General features: G+C 48.9%; 1 protein-coding gene across 3 annotated transcripts in view; it reads left to right on the top strand.

The window, feature by feature from the left end:
- The window catches only part of SPOCK1 (SPARC (osteonectin), cwcv and kazal like domains proteoglycan 1), a 457538-nt gene that overhangs the window by 185631 nt on the left and 252056 nt on the right, over nt 1–19851 (top strand). For 2 of the 3 annotated variants that reach the window (XM_045829505.1, XM_045829487.1), the window contains exons 3-4: nt 8324–8332; nt 13442–13487. In XM_045829505.1, coding sequence (XP_045685461.1) covers nt 8324–8332; nt 13442–13487 — 55 coding nt within the window. The remainder of the gene's footprint in view (nt 1–8323; nt 8333–13441; nt 13488–19851) is intronic. The other variant, XM_045829496.1, reaches the window with a different exon arrangement.

Consider the following 19851-nt stretch of genomic DNA (forward strand, 5'->3'; position numbering starts at 1 on the left):
GTGTGTGGAGCTGAGGGCCACCTCCTGCTTCTTCCAGATCTTTCATTCCCTAATAGGGTAGCAGAAACGCCAGGACAAGGGGAATAAAGGAATGGTGACCTGTGTGCCAGCCCTGAAACAGGCTGCTAGTAAAGGTGTGTGGTTCTGTCCAGCTGCCTGGGAATGTTTCTAGCTGTTGTCCTGGGTCGTGGCTCAAGAAGCTCTTCCTTTTTACCTACCACTCACTGTGGTCTAAGCTGTTGGCGCACATGGACCTGATAGTGCAGGTTTTGGTGCTGTGTAAATTCGTGTAAAAATGATTTTACCTCTCTGGTCTGGTGTTTGCCTGATATAATGTTAGGGTAATGCTGTCTTCATTTTCCCTGTTTCATAGGACTTTGAACGAATGAATGAATGAGTAAATGGATGAGTGAATAGATAACATACAAATACATGAAGTAATCCATGTTAGTTTCTTAAAGATTGAAAAATAATTAAAAAAAAATAGAAGCAGGGGCCCTGGCTGGTGTGGCTCGGTGGATTGAGTGCTGGCCTGTGAATCAAAGGGTCATCGATTCGATTCCCAGCCAGGGAACATGTCTGAGTTATGGGCCAGGTCCCCAGTAGGGGGTATGTGGGAAGCAACCACACACTGATATTTCTCTCCCTTTCTTTCTCCTTCCCTTCCCCCCTCTCTAAAAAGAAATAAACAAAATCTTAAAAAAAAAAAGGAAGCAGAAAGAAAATTCTCATATCCCCCCAACTATTGATACCATTTTAATTTTTCTCTAATCCTTCCCTGTACTGTTTTTCTTCTCTTCTTACCTTGTTGGGTCCAAGGGCAATATTTAAGGATGGTTGAGGTACCTAAAAAATGTGGCCATGCAACTGGTAAACGAGAAGATAGTTTCAATGGACAGGGCCTGCCTGCTCCTGTGTGTTGTCCTGCACCTGCAGCAGGGGGCGCTGGAGTGCCTGCTTTCTCTGCAGGGCACTGGGCACAGAGGGCCCTGGTTGTGGAGTGGATGGGGCAGTCACCTGTGCATCTCTGGTTCTCTTTATACTTTGGGTTTTTTGTTTCCTTCCCATGTTCTTGTATGTGGCTTTCTTTTAGGAATCTCTTTATGTTTATGAGAAAGTATTTTGGCTGAAGAATTTGATCTTAGGAATTTTTTTTTTTCCCAAGAAACTCACTTTTAGTAGCTCTGGGTATCATATGAAAAAACTCAACTGGACTCTTTCTTTTTAAAAATGTTTAATCCTCACCTGAGGATATATTTCTTAGTTTTAGAGAGGAAGAAGAAGAGGGAGAGAGAAAGAGAGAGAGAGAGAGGGAGAGAGGGAGAGAGGGAGAGAGAGGCATCTGTCAGTTACCTCCCATGCACATCCTGACTGGGGATTGAACCCACAACATTTTGGTGTACTGAACAATGCTCCAACTAACTGAGGCACCTGGCCAGGGCTGGACTCGCTCTATCTTTTTAAATGTTTGTAAGTTATTAAATAGGAAAGGGACTTTAAAGATTTGGGAGCTAATTACCGTTTGTGTTCATATCAGGTCCTTACACTGAAAGCAGAAGTAGCTTATTGCTTCTGTCTACCTTGGATTCTTGCAGTACATTGATAGCCTGTGAAAATCGCTCCTACTTTATTTACACAGAGCTTTCAGACGTACTTGAGTTATTATTTGACATACTTAGAATCATTGAATTTTAGAGCTGGAAGGGACTTGCGTTATTATTAACATTCCTGTTATTCCCTCAAATAATAAATGAAAAGAAAGTGTAACAATAAAAGTATTACATACCTTCTGCTGGCTGAGTGCTTCTCCACAAGAAATAAATATATCCTTATTGATGTGTATTTTGTTACCATATAAATGATCTCACCTGATAATTTTGCTCTGGGGGGTTTTGATTTTGAATGATGAGTACCAGGGAACCCTGACTGTGCATCTCTCCCCGCACCTGTTCCCTGCAACAAGAATTGGCCTTTCAAAGGCTCTGCGAGAGCAAGAGCTAATTAATTTCTATCACCGTCTGGGTGTTGGGAGGGGACCTCCAGGGTCCCAGGTCCCAGGGCACGGTCCTATGGCTTGGTCTTTGTCCTCAGGGAGCTCACCTCCAAAGCGAGAGATGTTTAACCATTGGATAAAGTAAAAGCGTAGCGAGCTGGCAGTATGTCTCTGCAGGATGGCACAGACGCTCAGACTAGCTGGTTCCACTTGTGGTCCTTAACCACTCACATGTGTCCTTCATAGGCGGCATGGTGACTCTTGCTGGTAAGGTTGGGGGGCCAGGGTGCAAGCTGGCTCTTATCCCTGGGGTGTCATACATGGGCCCATGTGGCTCCTCAGATGTAGTGTCATGGCAGGGCAGACAGAGTGTCATGAGGCCAGTGACCAGCTGCAGTAGCTGCAGAGCTTCCTGGTCCCGGAGCGAAGGGCAGCTGAGTGCTGTGGTTTTGGGGGTTGGAAGGCCCTGAGTGAGGCTGGCAGCGTGTCTTGTGGTCTGGCCTCTGTGACTGCGCCTGCACCCACGCTATGCTGCTTCTCGCTTGAGCTCAGGGCCATCGCAGCAAAGACCTGAGCTCACGCTCGCTGCGCATGCAGGCCTACATGTGGGCCCCTCTGCCTGCTGTTTCCAGTCCCCCCATTGCATGTTCTGGTGGGAAAACTCCCTGTCCGTCCAGACCGGGCCCGGGTCCCATTCCCTTAGCAGAGTCTGCCCTGGTGTTCAGGAGTAGTTGGTGGCTTCCTCCTGGGTGTTCCTGTAACTTTAATCTTTTTGTAAGGACCACATTATCAGCTTACCTTTCTGGGTCCCTCTCCCCTAGTCAGACTGCGGGCCCCCAGGGAGTGAGGGCTGGGTGTTACTTGTGTCTTTTTCTAGCCTGAGGGAAGCTCTACATGCAGCAGATGTCCCATCGGTGATCACTGTGCACACGTGGAATGGGCTTCTGCTGCTGGTGTCCTTGGCTTTGCGTGGGCTCCCTGTAATCTGACCCGCACTCAGAGAGCCCAGAATGCTTCTGAAAATACCAGTGTGGTGGTGTCACCCTCCCAGTGTGCTTATAGACACAGCCCGCACAGCTCACGAGCCATGGGGGTCCTCGAGAACTCTCTGCCTGCCCCAGGCCCTGAATGGCCATGGCCAGGTTGTAGAGATTCCCTTGGAGGGAAGAGGACAGCTAGACGTTCATGGAGTGGACTCGTCTGTGGGTCCCCTGGCAGTGGGGGCAGAACTGCTGCTCGGGGACTCACACACCTTGTCTTCACCAGAGGACAGTTCTCTTGTTGTCCCGCTGGATGCTCCACCTCATCACGTGACACACGTACATCATTTCCTGGACCAACGGGCCAGGTGAGCACATTCCCAACGTGGAGCCTGGTGACATGCTTTGTGGTCGTCTCTCCAGTGTCCTGAGTCCTCCACACATCTTCTTGGTGGTGCAGGGAGTGAGAGACGGTGTTACTCAATCTCTGAATTTCAGAGATGCTTGTGGAGCGAGAGGGAAGGTAGGTGCTCATCTCCACGGTCCAGAGTTCACTGGACCCATCAGCCCCGGGGAGACGGGTGTCCGTGGAGGGTGTTCGTTGGCCTCAGCGGCGTGTTCCTCTCTCACGACGAGCTCTGGTTTTAGTTGTGGCCCCACCTCAGAGAGGGAACATCCTCTCTTCTCCCTGGAAGCTTCTGGTGATGGTAGAGGTAAATGGTGGCTGGGGAGTGTTCTGCACTGGTCACCTCTTTAACCACAGGGGAAATGTCACTGCAGAAATGGCAAATTTCAAACGAGCACGCTCCATCCCGACTGTGACACCATTGGCTTGTTGTGGACAAAAGGCCTTGACCGGATTTATCTCTGGGGCCTGGGTGAGGAGCATCTGCTGTATAAACAGTCCTAGGGCCAGAGCCCTAGGATGCAGAGTCGGGCAGGCACGGTGGCTGCTAGGACACTTTGGGGGACATAGTGAAGCGAGTCTTTATTGCTACCCTTCCCAGATGTTCCCTCGAAGAGAAGGGGCTGAATGACAGAGCTGGGAGGAACTGTAGCGAGCCTGGCTGTGCAGCTAATGAAAATTTCATGCAAAGCCTGTGGCTGTAGGTCCCCAGAGCGATGGCTGGTGCCAAAGCCACCTCTTCCTCCATGCTGTGCCTTGATGTGGGAGTCGGGTGTTCCGCTTTGAACTGGGCCCCGGGGAGTGCTGCTGGCGGACAGGGTGAGCTCTCAGTCTGAGCACACAGAGGCAGGGGCTCCCGCGGCCACTGCCAGAGGGCTGAGGGCCATGGTTCTGAAGCCCAGGTAGCCATCTGGGGTCCCCGTGTATCAGAAAGTTGGGCTGTCCTGCCTGCTTTCCCAGAGCCTGGCGCATGGCAGATGGTCCGGCGCTTCATCTCACAGAGACTGTGTGAGGCAGATGTTGCTCTCCCATCGCACAGGCAGGAGTGCTGAGGCGAGACGCACTACGCCCCAGCTGTGCTGGAGAGGGCCTCTTGGGAGGCCTCTGGCCTGTGCGTCCATCTCCTGTCCCTCAGCCTCTCCTGCCAGCGTCAGCACAGGGCGGCCAGCCCCACGTCCTCTCCCCAGGGGCCCCAGTGATCACATGCCTCACCGCCCCTGCCTCCATATGGGGCGCTGTCATGCGGTGGTTAGAGCGTGATCTCGGGGTCGGGCACAGCTGAGCCCAAACCTGCCCCTGCCACACAGCAGTGGTTTCTCCTCTGTCAGCTTCAGTCTCTGTAGCCATTCCCTGGGGGCGCTGGGGGCGCCCGTCTCCGAAGGGAATGGTGAGGTTCTCGGAAAGAACACACAGTCAGGGCTTAGCACAGTGGCTGGTGCATTTTGAGCATTCCAAAATGGTAGCTGCTATTATTACCACACGATTAATATTAATGTTGCTATTACTTTAATAATTTGATTTAATTTCAACTTCAACTTGATGCAAGGCCTGGATCTTGCATCAGATTTCAGCTCAGCTCTGAGCTGGGTCATAAAGTCTGCCCATTCCTCAGAGTGCCTTAGAGGGCCGCATCAGGTATGGGGCGAGGGTGCGGGGCAGAGGCCCACCTGTCCTCCTCCCGCACAGCCTGGTCCCTTTCTCAAAGCCTTCCAGCGTCATCCCTGATGGTGCCAGGTTCTGGTGACTCCTGTCTGAGGCTATTTGAAGGGAGTTGCCTATTTCAGTTTCCTCAGAGACCTACAGGTCTCAGAGAACTACGGTTTTGAGTCAGAGGGGAGAAGGAGGGGAGTCGCAGCCCAAGATTCTGGCATAAAAGAGCAGCAGAGGCCGCACTGTTTCCTGCGCCCCTTCAGTGCTAGATGCCCAGAGCACCTGCTGTGGAACGGGCTCTGTGCTGGGCCCTGGAGGTTTGCGGGTGAAGATGCTGCCCCGGCCTCCTGCATGGTCCAGTTTGAGGAGTGGCCACCCTGGAAGTGCGGGCAGCTTGGTGCTCTGCTGGGGGCCTCACGCGGGGGCGGGGGGCGCTGTAGACAGGTGTGCAGGGATTGGGGACAGGCAGGGCTGCCTATGAGAAGTGTTGTTTAAACTGGGATTTGGCAGAGCAGTAGTTGTTTACCCAAGAGGGGTGAGGAGGGTGACTCAGGCAAGCAACAGCAGCAGCACTTGCAGTTGCAGGGGGCCGGGAGAGCCGGGCACCTGCAGGGCCAAGAACCGTGTGTTTGCAGCTGGCATGAGGCCCGTGGGCTGGCGGGTGGACTCAGGGAGACAGGAAGGCCCAGCAGAGACCCTACCCCGCAGGGTTCTGTGAGCTGCTGCTGGGCTTGGCCTTGGCCTAGGAGCTTCGGGGGACAACCTGAGTATTTTAGGTGGAGGGAGAAAGGATGATGTGATGTGACCAGAGTGTCACTGCAGGAGCAGTGTGGACAACAGCCTGGGCAGGGCTGGAGAGGGGCAGAGGCTGGTTGGGGCAGGTGGTGGTGACCCAAGGGGAAGGTGTCCTGAGCTGAGGGACAGCTGTGTGGCACTAAACACATGGGAGGTGTGAGAGATCCAGGAGGGGGAGGGAGAGGACTTGGTCAGGGTCTGAGTGGCCGAGGGGAGGGAGAGGGAGGAGTCCAGCCTGAGACCTGGTTCTTCTGGGCAACCGGGTGGACAGCTGGGGACGCCTCGAGGGGTAGATCTGAGAGCAGAAGATGAAGACAGGCCAGGAAACTCTGGAAGCTCGGGGACAAGTTCTCTGAGGAGCTGCACCTGGTTTGCTGTTCATGGTGGGTCTGACTGTCCCCTGGTCACTGCTCAGTAACAGTGATGGAGTTACTGTGTGGTTCCTATAGGCAGTGCGGCTGCGCATTAGAACCATCTGGGGAGCTTTAAAATCCCCCATCATGGGGGCCACTGCCCAGGCCACTGAATCAGCATCTCCTGGGGGTCCTTACTGTTTGGAAAGCTCCACAGTGACCCTAGTGGTCAGTCAAGGCTGAGGACCGCTGCTCCCCGGTCCCTGCCGCTAGCACCTCCTGTGCAGGATGAGCAGGGAGGAAGAGGTGAGAGGATCACTAATAGCTGGTGTTTTATACTCTAGAAGCCAGCACCTGGGTGTTTGGGAAGCCTGCCAGCCTAGGAGGTGGCAGGGGTGGCATTCTCAGAAAGATGGCAGAGCAATTAATTTGGAATTTATGATTCTGGGATAAGGCTGGGCCTCGGGCCAGAATAATTTGTATTTTCTGTGAAGTAAAGGTTTACAAGATGGCAAGGGTCTTGTTTGGTGTGTTGATGAGAGGGAGCCTTTTAGGTTCCTCCATCTGTTTTCCGTGTGTCAATGAATGATTATGCAGGAATGCTGCCTGTTCGGAGCAGGCCCAGGCCCCTGACCGCGATCCCGCCAGTCATCACGGTGTGTGTGTGATACGACATGTAGTACCTCACAGTGGTTCAAAACGCCTCACTGGGCCTGAATGTGCAAAATAGCTCTGTGGTGTAAATGTCTTTTTTTATTAGACAGGGTCACTAGGTCTTACAGAGTGGGAGCCTGACCTTAAAACAGGGGCCTTCCTGCCACTCAGGTTTTCAAATTTCATTGATTTGTTTTCTAAGCCAGTCTTCCCATGTGAGACTAATAAGTTACATGTATTTTAAAACATTTCACAATTATTTTTTCCCAGGTGCAATTAGTCTCCCTTTGCTTGGGGCCTACTTGATAGGGTTCAAATACAGAAGTTGTCACATTATTGAAGTTTGAAATGCATTATTTCAGTGTTCCTGGGACATCTCAGTGCCATAAACCTCTGGAGATGGACTCCCAAGTGCGCGTCTGGTATTCACTGAGTCATTCCATGTGTCTGGTCATGTGCCAGGCACTTTGCCTCATTGTCACATCGCTGTGGTCTGGTTTCATGGAGAAGGCGGCTGTGACTCAGAGAAGCTTAAGTGGATGGGGTAAGGCCACACAGCCTGTGTGTGCCAGAGGCTACATTTGAACCCCTGTCTGCTCCTGTGCTTTCGATTCCACAGTACTGGTAGCTTAGCTCCTTCCTGGGTGTTCAGAAGGCTGCCCCTGATTGGCTCAGGCATTTCAGTAACTTTGCTGATGAGGTCAAGGGTGTGGGGAGCTTTTAGTCTGGGGTGCCACCCCTTGTCTTGGTCAGTGGACAAGTGGAGCATCTCACACCCATTCATATTCCCAGGAGAAGGAGCCCCAGGCAGAGCATGCTTTGGGGAAGAAATCTCAGACTCAGTTTTTCTCTGAGAAGAAACAAGTCAGTGGGTCATCCCCCACCCCCTTCATAGATGGACAGACGGGGACGGACAGATAGTCCCCAGGAAGGGGAGCTCCTGAGCTCTTCGTGTGATCACAGGCTTTTAACTGGCTGGAGGCACCGTGACAATCTCCTTGCGTATTTCTGAGACTATAAGTCCCCATCTTTCTGAGGTTTTAGACCCTCCAAGCTATTTTGGAGCTGCAAGGCAAAATAATTTCTTTGCAGAAATGTAGGTCTGTTCCACTTGGTCTCCGATGTCATTTCTGAGTTTTCATTGAATGTCACCCTGTGTCACAGGAAATTGTTCATTTGAAACTCCCATAGATAGTGATCACGACTGAGTGTTGAATTTAATCACAGTTTTGGTGGCTGTTTCACAGTAACAGCCTGGGTCACTGGGGCACGCTCAGACCTCTCCCCACTTCCTGTACCCCACCCTGTGACCTAACCTTCTTCCCCCAACCTTGGTGAACGATGGACCTTTCCCAGGGAATGACGGTCAGTGACTTTCTAATGTTATGATAATATGAAAATGTGATGCAGTTATCAAAAATGTTTACATTCATTCCTATTGTTTGATGTGATTCTTTTATTTTCTTCTCATTTATAATGCTTTCGTACTCAGGAAGTTGAGGTAGGTTCTTGACTTTTCAACTGTATGTAGACATAGCATCAAAATAGTTGCCAAATAAAATGTAAATTTCGTTCTAAATCCCAAATCTCAGTGGTAAATACTTGCTTTAGTTCAGTGAACCAGCACCACACATATTTATTTTTCATTGGTGTATCCAGGGGATGCAATTTATCAAATGCACATAAGCAGTCCATTTGCTGCTTTATCTTTTCTCATTAGTTACAGTACAAGTATGATTGCCACTTATTATCTGTGTTTTACTAGTGGGTTATTTATTGAAAGAGCAGAGCAACTGACATTGTTATTTTCCGAATCAGTTTGTCTGAGGCCTGCAGGACTTTATACCAAATGTCAGACCAATTTATCAAAGAATCACTCTATCGAGGAAGGAAGTGGTTTTGAGTGTATAAACATACACCCACCTGTGTTGTTTACACACACACTGGGGACACAGAGACGTTAAAGCTGGAGCAGCTGGCGTGCATCTTGCACAACTCGGCCAGGGCTGCCTTCCTCTGTGTGTGTTACTCACTCCTGGTCGAGGCAGACGCGGCTCCCATTTGTTTCCTGGGCTGGTGTTTTCTGTCATGTCAGGTGATCTTCAGGTGAAACTGCAGGGTTCAAAAACTTAGCTAAAATATTTATGAGGGAGAAACAATCTGTTTCATGTTAGCTAAGTGTCTTTGATTTGTAGTATCTGAAGCCATAAGGTAGATGATACATCACATCACCTTCAGAAGCCACAAGTGGTGTTCTGCCGCCCTGCCACTTCCTCAGAGTCTGCTGGACCACCTTAGGAGCTGCAAGAAGCACCTCCTGAAGGGCAACCCCCTGGGAATATTGGAACTAAACTGCATCAGCCATTTTGGGACTGTGGGGCGGTGGAAGAAAAATTCAGGTTCCCATCCACAATGGGCCTGAACCACGCACTTCCCAGAGGGTTGCGGCGTCTGAGATGAAGGCACGTGACCACTCCAAGTGCAGTGGGGGTGTTCTGGCCTCATTTCGTGTTAGGGAGGATTGAAGGTTTTATTGCAGGATGCCTTACAGAGCAGAATGTTCTTTGGCATATGTGAGTACATAGGTACATATATTTGTTAAAGTGTGTATTGATAAATATATTCATATTATCAATATATTACCTTATATAGTCTTATTAAATATATTCTTATGTGGAATAATACATAATAATATGCAATGTGTTACATGTGTACATATTTTAAACAGATTTCTTTTCCATGAATGCTTATCAAAATGAATATTTCTAAAATACTGGAAAACCCAGAGTTTCTGGGTACCAGTGATTTCACTGGGTCCAGCACTACGTTAGTGAGATGTTTATTTAGTGAGATGAATGGAGACAGACGGTTTTATCTGTGCTGACCATCTGTGGAAGGTTCACAAACACGCTGGGGCCGTGACCATCCCCAGTCTGCCCTTCTTCTCTGCCACCAGCACCAACTCCTTCTGCCTCATTCTGGACGTGTGATGATTCGTCACTCCTCACTGTGACCTTTGTGCTGGCAAAAAGCCTTCTTACCATGACGTCATGCTACCCTGGGATATTTCATGATTTGAGACATAAGGCAGTATGTTCAAATTTGAGACTGTTTAAATTTATAGGTTCTTCCAGATTTTACCAGCTGGGTAATTTCCTAAAGAGCTGGGTCCTTTCCAGTTATGCAGTGGGGCTGGGAGGCGGGGCCAGCTCTCCCTCAGATGGCTCTCTGCCCTGCCCCGGGGAGGCCTGACGTGGCCACACTGTGCACTGAGGCCCATGGCGTCTGCGTGTGCAGAGCGCTGCCACCCTTTCCTCCTCAGCCTGCGTTACGCACAACAAGGAGTAATTGGATTTAATAAACAACTATATTTAGATCTGCATCTTTCTGTTTAGGTTTATGCTTTAAAAATTAACTGTTGCCAAGGGCCTCGCAAGTCATTTTTAAAAGCTTCATCACTAGATGATAAAACGACCAGTTAAGAGGCCAGCTCAGGCAGATACACATCTCCTGGCGACTTTGATCTGGCACATCTAACGTGCTTTTTTAGCACCGTCTGAGCCTAACAGGCCACAGCGTGGTTGGGCGAGAAGGGAGATCGGAGGCGAGGGCTCCTGAAGTCCTGCCCCTTCCCAGGACCTGGGCAACTCCGGTGCAGCCAGGAGCACACTCTAATGCAGTGCAGCGTGGAGGTGGGGTGCCCACAGGCTGCTGCTCCCCAGGATGGGGATCGTCCCTGTCAGGAAACTGAGGGAACTGTTAGGATGATGTAATATATACACCATGTATTTTTATTTAAATAAATAAAAATCTAAATTTTCTATCTAAATTGATGGAAAATAAGAATAAGGCTGGGGTGGTGCCCCTCGGTCCTAGGCCTTGGAAAGAGTGACCAGCACTGGAGCTGGCGACAGAGTGTTGGTTCGGGGCCACAGGCAGCTGTCCTTGTGTCCTCTGAGCGCCCGATTGTTAAGTGGGGCTCGGGGATGAGCAGTCTCAGGAGGTGAAGCCCTAGAAGAGGGATTCTTGTATCTCTCTGGGTTTCCATGTGGGTTTGGGTGCCGCATGTCCGGAAATGCCTGCACTGTCGAGTGAGTTGATGGGTTTAGCCCTGGCCTGCCTGGATTGGCCACACTGGCTGGCATAGTGTAGGAGGGGACCCGTGTGTCCGGGCATCTCGGGCTTGCGGAGTGCCCTCGAAGAAGTCCCCCTTTCCTGTGCTCCCTGACCATCTCCCTAAGTGGGCTGTGGAACCTGGAGTGCTTCCTGAGCGTTCATGGCCATGGCCCCTGATCAGAGGGTTTCTCTCTCAGCTGTAGCCAAGACAGTTACACTGAAGGTTTTATCAGCTCCTGGCTCATTGATCTTTGCCTTGGCAATCCACTGTCCTAAGGCCGAGCAAAAGCAATCAGACACAAGGAATCATTTTCTTTCCCTGCTTGGCCTTGCTGAGCAAGGGGCTGTTTGAAGGACCCATTTTGCATAATGAGCTTTCACTCAACGTGTACTTTCACATTTTGGCAGCAATTAGGCAGTGTTATTACATTTCAATAGGTTTCAAATATTCTAATGCAGATATCTGCTTTTAGAGGCTTTACATTTAAAACTAGGATGTCCCCCAAGAAGTCTGTAAAAAGGGCAATTATAGAAAAAGTGACAGGGTCCAGAAGCACACTTCCAATTCCATCCAAGTTATAAAGTATGTTGAAGTCATTAGGGAATACTCAGTTCTTGGGACTTCTGCAAACCTGTCTTTGACATCAGAGAGAATGTGACATTTTGGACACCATCCTGAGTTCCCAAGGACTTCCTTGTCTTAGAACAGCACATTCAAGTAGAAAGCATTTCCCAAGACTCCCCCTTGCCATTGGACACGATGCCCTCCTCTGAATGTGAGGAGGGCATCCACGAACCGCAGTCGGAAAGACGGACACTTTGCTACTTTTTTCTTCAGAGGTGAAGATGAGTTCATCTCGGGTTGTCTCCTCTCTTGCCCTTGTGAACAGCGGAATGTGTTGGCACCATGCTTGTGTCTATGGCTCAGAGCACGCTGGCCATCAAACTGAGAAATTGGGTGCTAAATTTTCTGCCTACCATCCAGCCCTTAACTTGGAATCATTTAGCGCTGGCTGCTGGGTTTCAAACCACAGAGCTCCAGGGACTCAGAGTCGTAGAGGGAGAGAGACGTGGTGGTGGGCCTGTGCTGAGCTTTCCCAGTGGTGCTTTAGGGTGCAGCCGGAGAGGCATCCTGACCAGACGGGCACGACGGGCAGTTATGCCATCAAATCAGAGACAGAGCAAAGGGGCTCAGGTCCTTGGAGTTAAAAATAATTTAATGGCGACTCCCCAAGATCCAGAGGAACCTGCTCATGTTTATTCATGCTCTGGAAAATGGAATGGCTGCCCATGAAGCAATATGTTCTGATTTTACTTTAAACCCAGTTTCCTAAAATCTATTTAAGGGCTTAGGTGAACTCAACAAGGGTTTAATAAAGCCAGGTAATTGCACAACACAGAGGCCGATAACATTCACAGGAGATTGTGGCAGAGATAAACTGCATCGGCAGACAGCATGGGCAATAATTTAAACTAATTGTGCACTTTGATGTAAATTAACTTCTCTGGGAGAGAAATTGAGGCCTTATTTTGGCCATTCTGAAGCTGACTGCAGCGTTCAGAATACCTGCCAAAAGCACATATGGCAAATACTTTGGGTACAGCCAGGAGGAAATTAACTGAAAAAGGGGCACATGCCCTAAAAATGGTGTGAGGATGATGGGCAAGGGCGAAGCCTCTGCACCTTATAAACTGCAGTTTTACTGACACAGTGGGGGTGGGTGAGCACGGGGGGATTGGACAGAGAGAGCAGACAGAGCGCTGGTGTGGAAGGAAAGGGTTATTGGAAGAGGGGAAGAGATTAAATGTAACTGTGAAGAAGGGAGTGACCCAGGCCCTTGCAATTTTAAAGTAATGAAGTGTCTAGCCTTGGAGCATAAACGATTCCAGCTGTATCAAGGGAGACACGGTTATCAATCAGCCAGATTGGCCAGCCTTTGCTTTTTTATCTTTACACACTGGGAACAAATGGGGGGAAGCTACATGTTTGCCTGTGGTTAATTCTAGCATTTGCATGGCCCTGTTTTTAGGTTTTGTGAGTGCCGGAAAACTGGGAACTGAGCACAGGCTACATGTCTCCATGTAAAAGAAATGTTGACAATTGAATTATCAGCTGTTACAAACAAAGAGCTGTGACCATCAGGGAGAGCAGCAAGGCCTCACTGCAGCAGCGTAACTGATGGCAAACTCACCTTGCACTTCGGGAAGGTGTCTCAGTGTGTCTTTCACACCGAGGGGAGCATTGCTGCTTCCGTGTGAGGCTGAAATGCTCTCCCTCTTCCCAGAGTTTAGTCCACACAGTCTGAAAGGCAAGCATTGGAAAAGTAAACTGATATTGTTGATTGCACGTTAATGTCTATGTGGGGAAACATTTCAAAGCCTTATTGTTTTCCTTTGTGTTTTGGGAGGTGGGGAGAAAGGCAGCTTTTTATGCAGTTACGTGAGAAACTTCCTGAAATCTGACCTTTGTTTTCTATTTCTTTTCCTTATATAGGATGATTATTTCAGAAACTGGAATCCCAACAAGCCCTTTGACCAAGGTAAAGGATGCCATATTTCTTGCTGTATATTTCATGGGAAACGCTGTCTCATTTGCCCTTCCTTTGCTGAGTTAGAGTTTCGCAAGGGTCAGCTAGCTGTCTTATTTCCCTGACTTTGGGAACTGAATTGACTGGGGTGGTCAAAACTTTTATCAAATTGGTTATTTTTTTGAGATTGCCTAAAACAGATTAAGAAAGAATTTGTAATTGAATTGACTGCAATAATCATTGGTTGCTTTTGTTTGGAAAAAAAAGTAAGGTGGGTATCAGTTGATCTGGAGCACTGGCGCTGAGCCCAGCCATTCGTGCGTGGGAGCGACTGCGCCGGCTGCCCAGGCCGTGAGCCGTAACCCGAAGCTTCCTTTTCAGAAACAGGTCGGTCCTGAGGGGCTTCCACCGGCCCTGGTATTTTCACTTGTTAACTGAGTTCGTCATGGTTTCCAAACACAAGCGTGTTTCAGAGTTGGCTCACTGGCTGCTGGGGTTTGAGCCCGGTGCTCAGAAGGCTGGTCTGCTCCCGGCATGAAGCCCGCTCCTCTGGACCACTGTAAGTCACCACCGGGCCCTCCTGTGACTCACCTGCTGTGAATCACATACCTGTCAGTTGTGCAGGGGGTGTCTGTCGCCAGCACAGACCCTGTGTGCTGACAGTGACGGCAGGTTGTATTTTAAGTATGTATATGCAATTAACGTTGACACTTGAGGACAAATATAACTACCAAGTCTCAAAGGTCCATGCTTCTGAGGATGCATTTTGGTTGTATAGCTTAAGTATCTGATGGGATCGTGATGGTCAGCTCGGCACAAAGGAATCAAGGTGTCGACCTGTAACATGGTAGAAGGTGCTCCCTTCTGCCTTATCGTTGCCATTTGGATGGGTCACACTCTCTCTCTGGACTCTGGTTTTCTTATAAGCAAGATCGGTATCGAGGTTCCCACAGGTTTCATGCCCTCCAGTAGGGCGACGTTCCATTCATTCATACACACATGCACGTGCTCATTCTCAAACATGGGTTAACTATTGCTGTGCGTGTCAGCACCAGGCCAGGTTCTGGGGACAAAGCACACAAGCCGGGTGCCCACCCTGGAGGAGCTCGGGGTGGGGAGACAACTCCGTTGGTAGCAGCTGCAGGTCTGTTGTTAGTGGCCAGGACACAGGTCGGCGTGCGGAAGCAGTGAGTCTGTAGCTGGGCACTTGGCGTGTGTGCATTGTGGGTGTGTGTGCAGGGAGCACACACCGAGGAAGACTTTCTTTGGAGGGTCTGTCTGGGCTTCTACATATCTTAGCAACCTCCAATCAGAGCATATGAAGGTATTTGTAATTTAGTTTAGAAATTTTCCATAAAAAACGGCCAACATTTCTAGAAACTTCCTCTGAAAGGATGTACCTGCACTGTGGAAGAACACTCAGATGCAGAGCAGGGCATTATCTGGGTCCGAACACACGCCCCTCCGTGAATGTCCTGCCAGGGCCGTGCTCGCAGAGGTGCCTCGGCAGCGGCGGCAGCGGCGGACCTGGAACAGGCTCCTGTCCTGCGGGGATGCGCATTGCCTGAACACTGCCAGGCGAACACTCCCCTGGGTTTGCAAACAGACACGAGAACTTCACCCCGGAGCCCGTGTTTGCCGTTTCTGACACTCCTTGGAAAGGTAACACCCGAGGATGGGCATCGTTGCCCCTTGAGGACCTACGTGACAGCTTCCCTTGATGTGAGGGTTAACACAGAAGCTGAGCACCCCAAAAGAACAGGGTATTCAAATTTGTTTCACCAAAGAGACCAGACAATGCTGGCAACTCTTCCCAGCAGAGCCCTGCCCCCACTCCCTCTTTTTCTGGCTTTGCAGATTTGAAAGCCAGATCTGCTTGTATTGGGCTGGCCAAAAAGCCCATGTGTTTTTTTTTCCGTAAAATAAAAGACACATTTTTATTTTTACCAATAACTTTATTGATATGGACATTCTGAGTTTGTCAGCTATTTCCCTCTACTGGCTTCTGGTGGATAGAGGCTGGGATGCTGCTGAACATCTTCCAGTACAACAGCCCCACAGCAAAGGGTTATTTGGTCAAAATGTCAGTAGTACCAAGAAACTTCGCAAACTACTTTTGACACATTTGATCAATCCCCACACCTTCTCCACATACTGCACAAATCTTTTCTTGCGTTTCAGTTGCGCTTTTACCTTTCTTGAAATAATAAAGAATAATATGCTAAAATGTTGCGTGTCTTCTTCTATCCTCAATATTAAAATGGCTGCACAAAAATTCACCAATTCTGATAAATTTTCTTAATGCACACTGATATGACAGCTGTCACAACACAATCTAACAAAATTGTTTGGAATGAAGTTAAAGGCAACTAAGAGCCATTGTACGGAAAAAAAACTAAACGATTTTTTTTTTGCCAGCCCAGTATAAATCCTCCCAGGAAACCTCATGATTTTATGGGGTATAATTGAGGACTTCAGCCGAGAAGCCCCATCTCATACCTCAGGTGTGGCTGCTGTTGGCTATTTATATACAGAGCCACGGGAGAGGAGGCCAGTTTGAGAAGAGCCTTCACTTAAAATATCAGCCCCAGCAGATGTCATCAATTACTCTGTGTGCTGCTCAATAAAAACGGGAGGTTACTATATCAGCGCTGACACCACTTGCTGAAATATAAGCCACAGGCACAGAAGACATAGAGCATCTCATCTTCCAGAAAAGAGGAGAATTGCTGAACTCCAGTGGAAGTTGTTGGCTGCAGAGAGGTCGTTTCCCCTCCTAAGCTGAGAAAGAGTCGAACATGGTTCAGGTGTTTTTGTGGTTGGCGAAACTTTCAGGGTGGAAAGCAGGGTGGACACCAGAGTTCCAGATGACATTTATGGGTGGGGATGGAGGCGGAAGGGGCTGGTGATGGAGGTGGATGCGGAGTGGGCTGGGCGTGAAAGGGGAGAAGAGGCAGGAAGACTATGTGGGGAATTCTGGTGGAGTGCAGCCGGAAGGTGGAGTTGAGGCAAGTTGTGAAGAATAGGCCAAGCTGTGAAGTCTGAACTTTGTTTTATCAGCACTAGGGAGCCACAGAATGTTTGTGAGCAGAGGAATTGACTGGTGAGGGCAATATTTTAGAGGACTTAGTCTGGTGACTCCACAGCTGTGACTGGGAATCCAAGACATGCCTGCTAAACGATGTTCCTCCTGCAGGACTCTTAGGTAACTCCTCTACCGCATCATTAATTAGCTTGGAGTTTGGCTTATTTCAAGGTGCTCAGATTTACTGCTCGGTTTTCAGGTTGGCCTCTGAAATGCCCAGGTGGCTCCTGATTGTCTTAGGTGTTAGTGTGAGTAGTTAGGACACTCATCGTGTTCAAGAAGATTTGACTTTGGGCTGTATACTGTACACAAGACAGTGTACAGATGATATGTCATAGAATTGTGCACTTGAAACCCCTGTAATCGTATTAATCAATGTCGCCCCAATAAACTTAATAAAAAAGAAATAGTTACCTGTAATTGCTATCTCTGCTTAAGGGTATTTGCTGACTTTGGCCAACAGGGCTCCGTGGAGGAGCACTCACCATGTGATTGACTCCAAGGCAGTCAGCGGGAAGGCGCCTCACCTGCCAGGCTCCCTCCCCGAGAGGGAAGATGTCTTTTGGTTGTTATCTTGAAGTGAATCATTAATGCTTCTGTCAGTGGCGTATGGTAGCCGTCAACCTCAGGCTTTTCTAAGAAGAATTCTTCCTGAGATTTGGGTAGAGTAGGATATCCTTTTTGATTATAGTGATTTAATGCCAAATCTCTCAGAAGGGACAGACAGGAGTTGAAAATCTTCCTTTGTGAAATCCTCAAAGACAGGTGCCTGCGGAGAGTTGGGCAGGTGCTCGGTTTGAGAGGGCAGCGGGCCAAGGCGAGTGGTTTCCTGCCCTTTGGGGGCGGGAGGAGTGGAAGCGGGTGTGGAGCAGACCCAAGGTGTATGCTTCTGAAAGTGGCATGTGGTCCAGCAAGATGCTTGCCGGAGAAAAAGCCTCTCATCAAGTAACTTTGGGATGTACCCCTACTCTGTTCATCCCTCGGAGTTTCATGATGCTCATTAGCAATTCAGAAGCTCTAAGAGGTCTTTTAGTAAGACCCATTCAAGTTACCATTTTCCAAATTTGCCTTTGACCACGTGTTTTTTAAATTTTTTTTATTTTTCGACTCCTCATGTATTGGGTACCCAGAGAAAGGAGTATATTCTATGGGATACACTTTGGTAAGTGCAGTCTGGGGTCTTGGGCTTTGTAGTCAGACTGTCCAAATTCGGAATTCGACTCTGCCAGTTACTACCTGTGTGACTCTAGGCAAGTTGCTTAACTTCTCTGGTTCTAAGGCTTCCCATCTAGAAAGGCAACAAGAAGAGCATTGAGAGGATTGAGCGAGTTAGCATGTCTGGCATATAGGAAGTACTCCATCAGTGTTGTTTTAGCAAGTAATTTGCCTTTTTTTATTCTCCACTCTTCCCACTGAGCTGCCCCCCATTGCTTCCTTCCCTTCCCACTCAGGGTTTTTCTCGTTCTCCTTTTAGTCCCGCCTGAGAGCCTTCGGAGTGGTAATGCTCTGAAGCTCTCACGGCTGCATTGGAGCTGGCCTGTTCTGTATTAGGCAGGTCAGTGTAGTGGTGCACCCCAGATCCTCATTATTGGGGCTCAAGAGGTTCAGACTCCGAATGTGTTCATTGATTTATAAAGTCCTCAAATGCTCAGTGTTGACGCTTGCTGTGCTAGGCAGTGGGGACCGCACGAAGGAAGGCCTCCCTGCGGGACATCCCCGGTCACAGATCATAAGTCACCTGTGTAAGGTCATACACAGGTGTCCTGTGCAAGTACAGCAGCCCCCTCTTACCCACGGGGGCACGTTCCAAGGTGTCTCGTGGGTGCCTGAAACTGCAGATAGTATTGAATCTTACATATACTGTTATTTCCTATATATGCATGCCTATAATAAAGTTTAATTTATAAATTAGGCATGATAAAACATGAATGATAAGTAATAATAAAATAGAACAATTATAACAGTATAAAAGTTACGTGAGTGTTTTCTCTCTCTTTCTCTCTGTCTTTGATAACTGACTGCAGCATAAGCGACATGGCTACTAAATGACTGATGGGTGGTCAGCATACAGTGGAGATGCTGGACAAAGGTGATTCACGTCCTGGACGGATGGAGCGGGACAGTGCAATACTTTATCATGCTACTCAGAATAGCACACAATGTAAAACTTGAGAATTGTTTATTCCTAGAAGTTTCTATGTAATATTTTCAGACCTGCATTGGCCGTGGGTGACTGAAACCACGGGAGGCAGAACCACAGATAAGGGGGTCCACTGTACTGGGGGCAGAACCACAGATAAGGGGTGGGTGCAAGAACCAGTGGGGAAGTGAAGGTGGGTTGGTCTGGGAAACTGGGAAACCCATAAGGTGCCAGGTATTTACTTAAGTGACCTAGGTCGGTGTCAGCTGAGGTGACAGTCTTGGCTACAGCGTGGCTGCACTCATTCTGTGTCGTCGTATGAGGATCGTGTGCCTCCGGCCTTGGCTGCCAGTCACCACCAGTGCAATAATCCAGGTGCCAAAGCAAAGGCTCCCTGTTCCCGTGGAGGGGAGGCTGTTGAGGAAGGTCATCCGCAGGGTCTGGAGGGGAAGAAAGAGAATTCATGGAACCACAGTACTGTGGTGGGAAAAAAAAAAGAAGGTGTCACTTGGGGATTCTAAGAACAGGGACAAACAAGAAGCAATGTGAATTCCATCAAGCTGTTTCCGAGCTCCTCAGCCAGTCCTTTCTGAACAAGAAAATTGAAATTATTCATAATGCCTCTGCTGAAGGAAAGGTTTTCCTTGTGCCCCGGGAGCGGGGGGGGGGAGAGGGTGGGGAAAGTAATTTTCGTGCATGACCAAGACCTCACTTTACTGAATGCTGATTACCTGAAGATGCCCTGGAGTGACGAGACGAGGGTTAATTCGGGGTCTCTCTGGAGGCATGGTTCACTCAGGAAGGAACCCACTCATTTATTTGGCTGTGAAGTTCCACTAGATAAGACAAAACATTTTAGGAGGAATGGCTGAAGGGGGGGATTTATCATGGAATTTTTTTTTGAGACAAGTGGGTTCCTTTAATGTGGAATAAATGAATGTTTTAGGTAAAGCGGATAGCTGTTGGTTTTAAGGATGGTGTTTTTCTTGTGGAGTGAATACTAATCACCCTTCCAGAGCAGCCTGGCTCTGGCTGAACTTCAGATGATGTGGTGACCTCTGGAGCAGAACTTGAACTTGTAGAAATTGATCTCCTGATAAAAACAGAGTCCTGGAAGTCAGGGGCTCCCTTCACCCCTGCTGCTCACACGA

This window comes from Phyllostomus hastatus, unplaced genomic scaffold, assembly GCF_019186645.2.
Source record: "Phyllostomus hastatus isolate PE091 unplaced genomic scaffold, TTU_PhHast_1.1 phas_contig_150, whole genome shotgun sequence".
Taxonomy (NCBI): domain Eukaryota; kingdom Metazoa; phylum Chordata; class Mammalia; order Chiroptera; family Phyllostomidae; genus Phyllostomus; species Phyllostomus hastatus.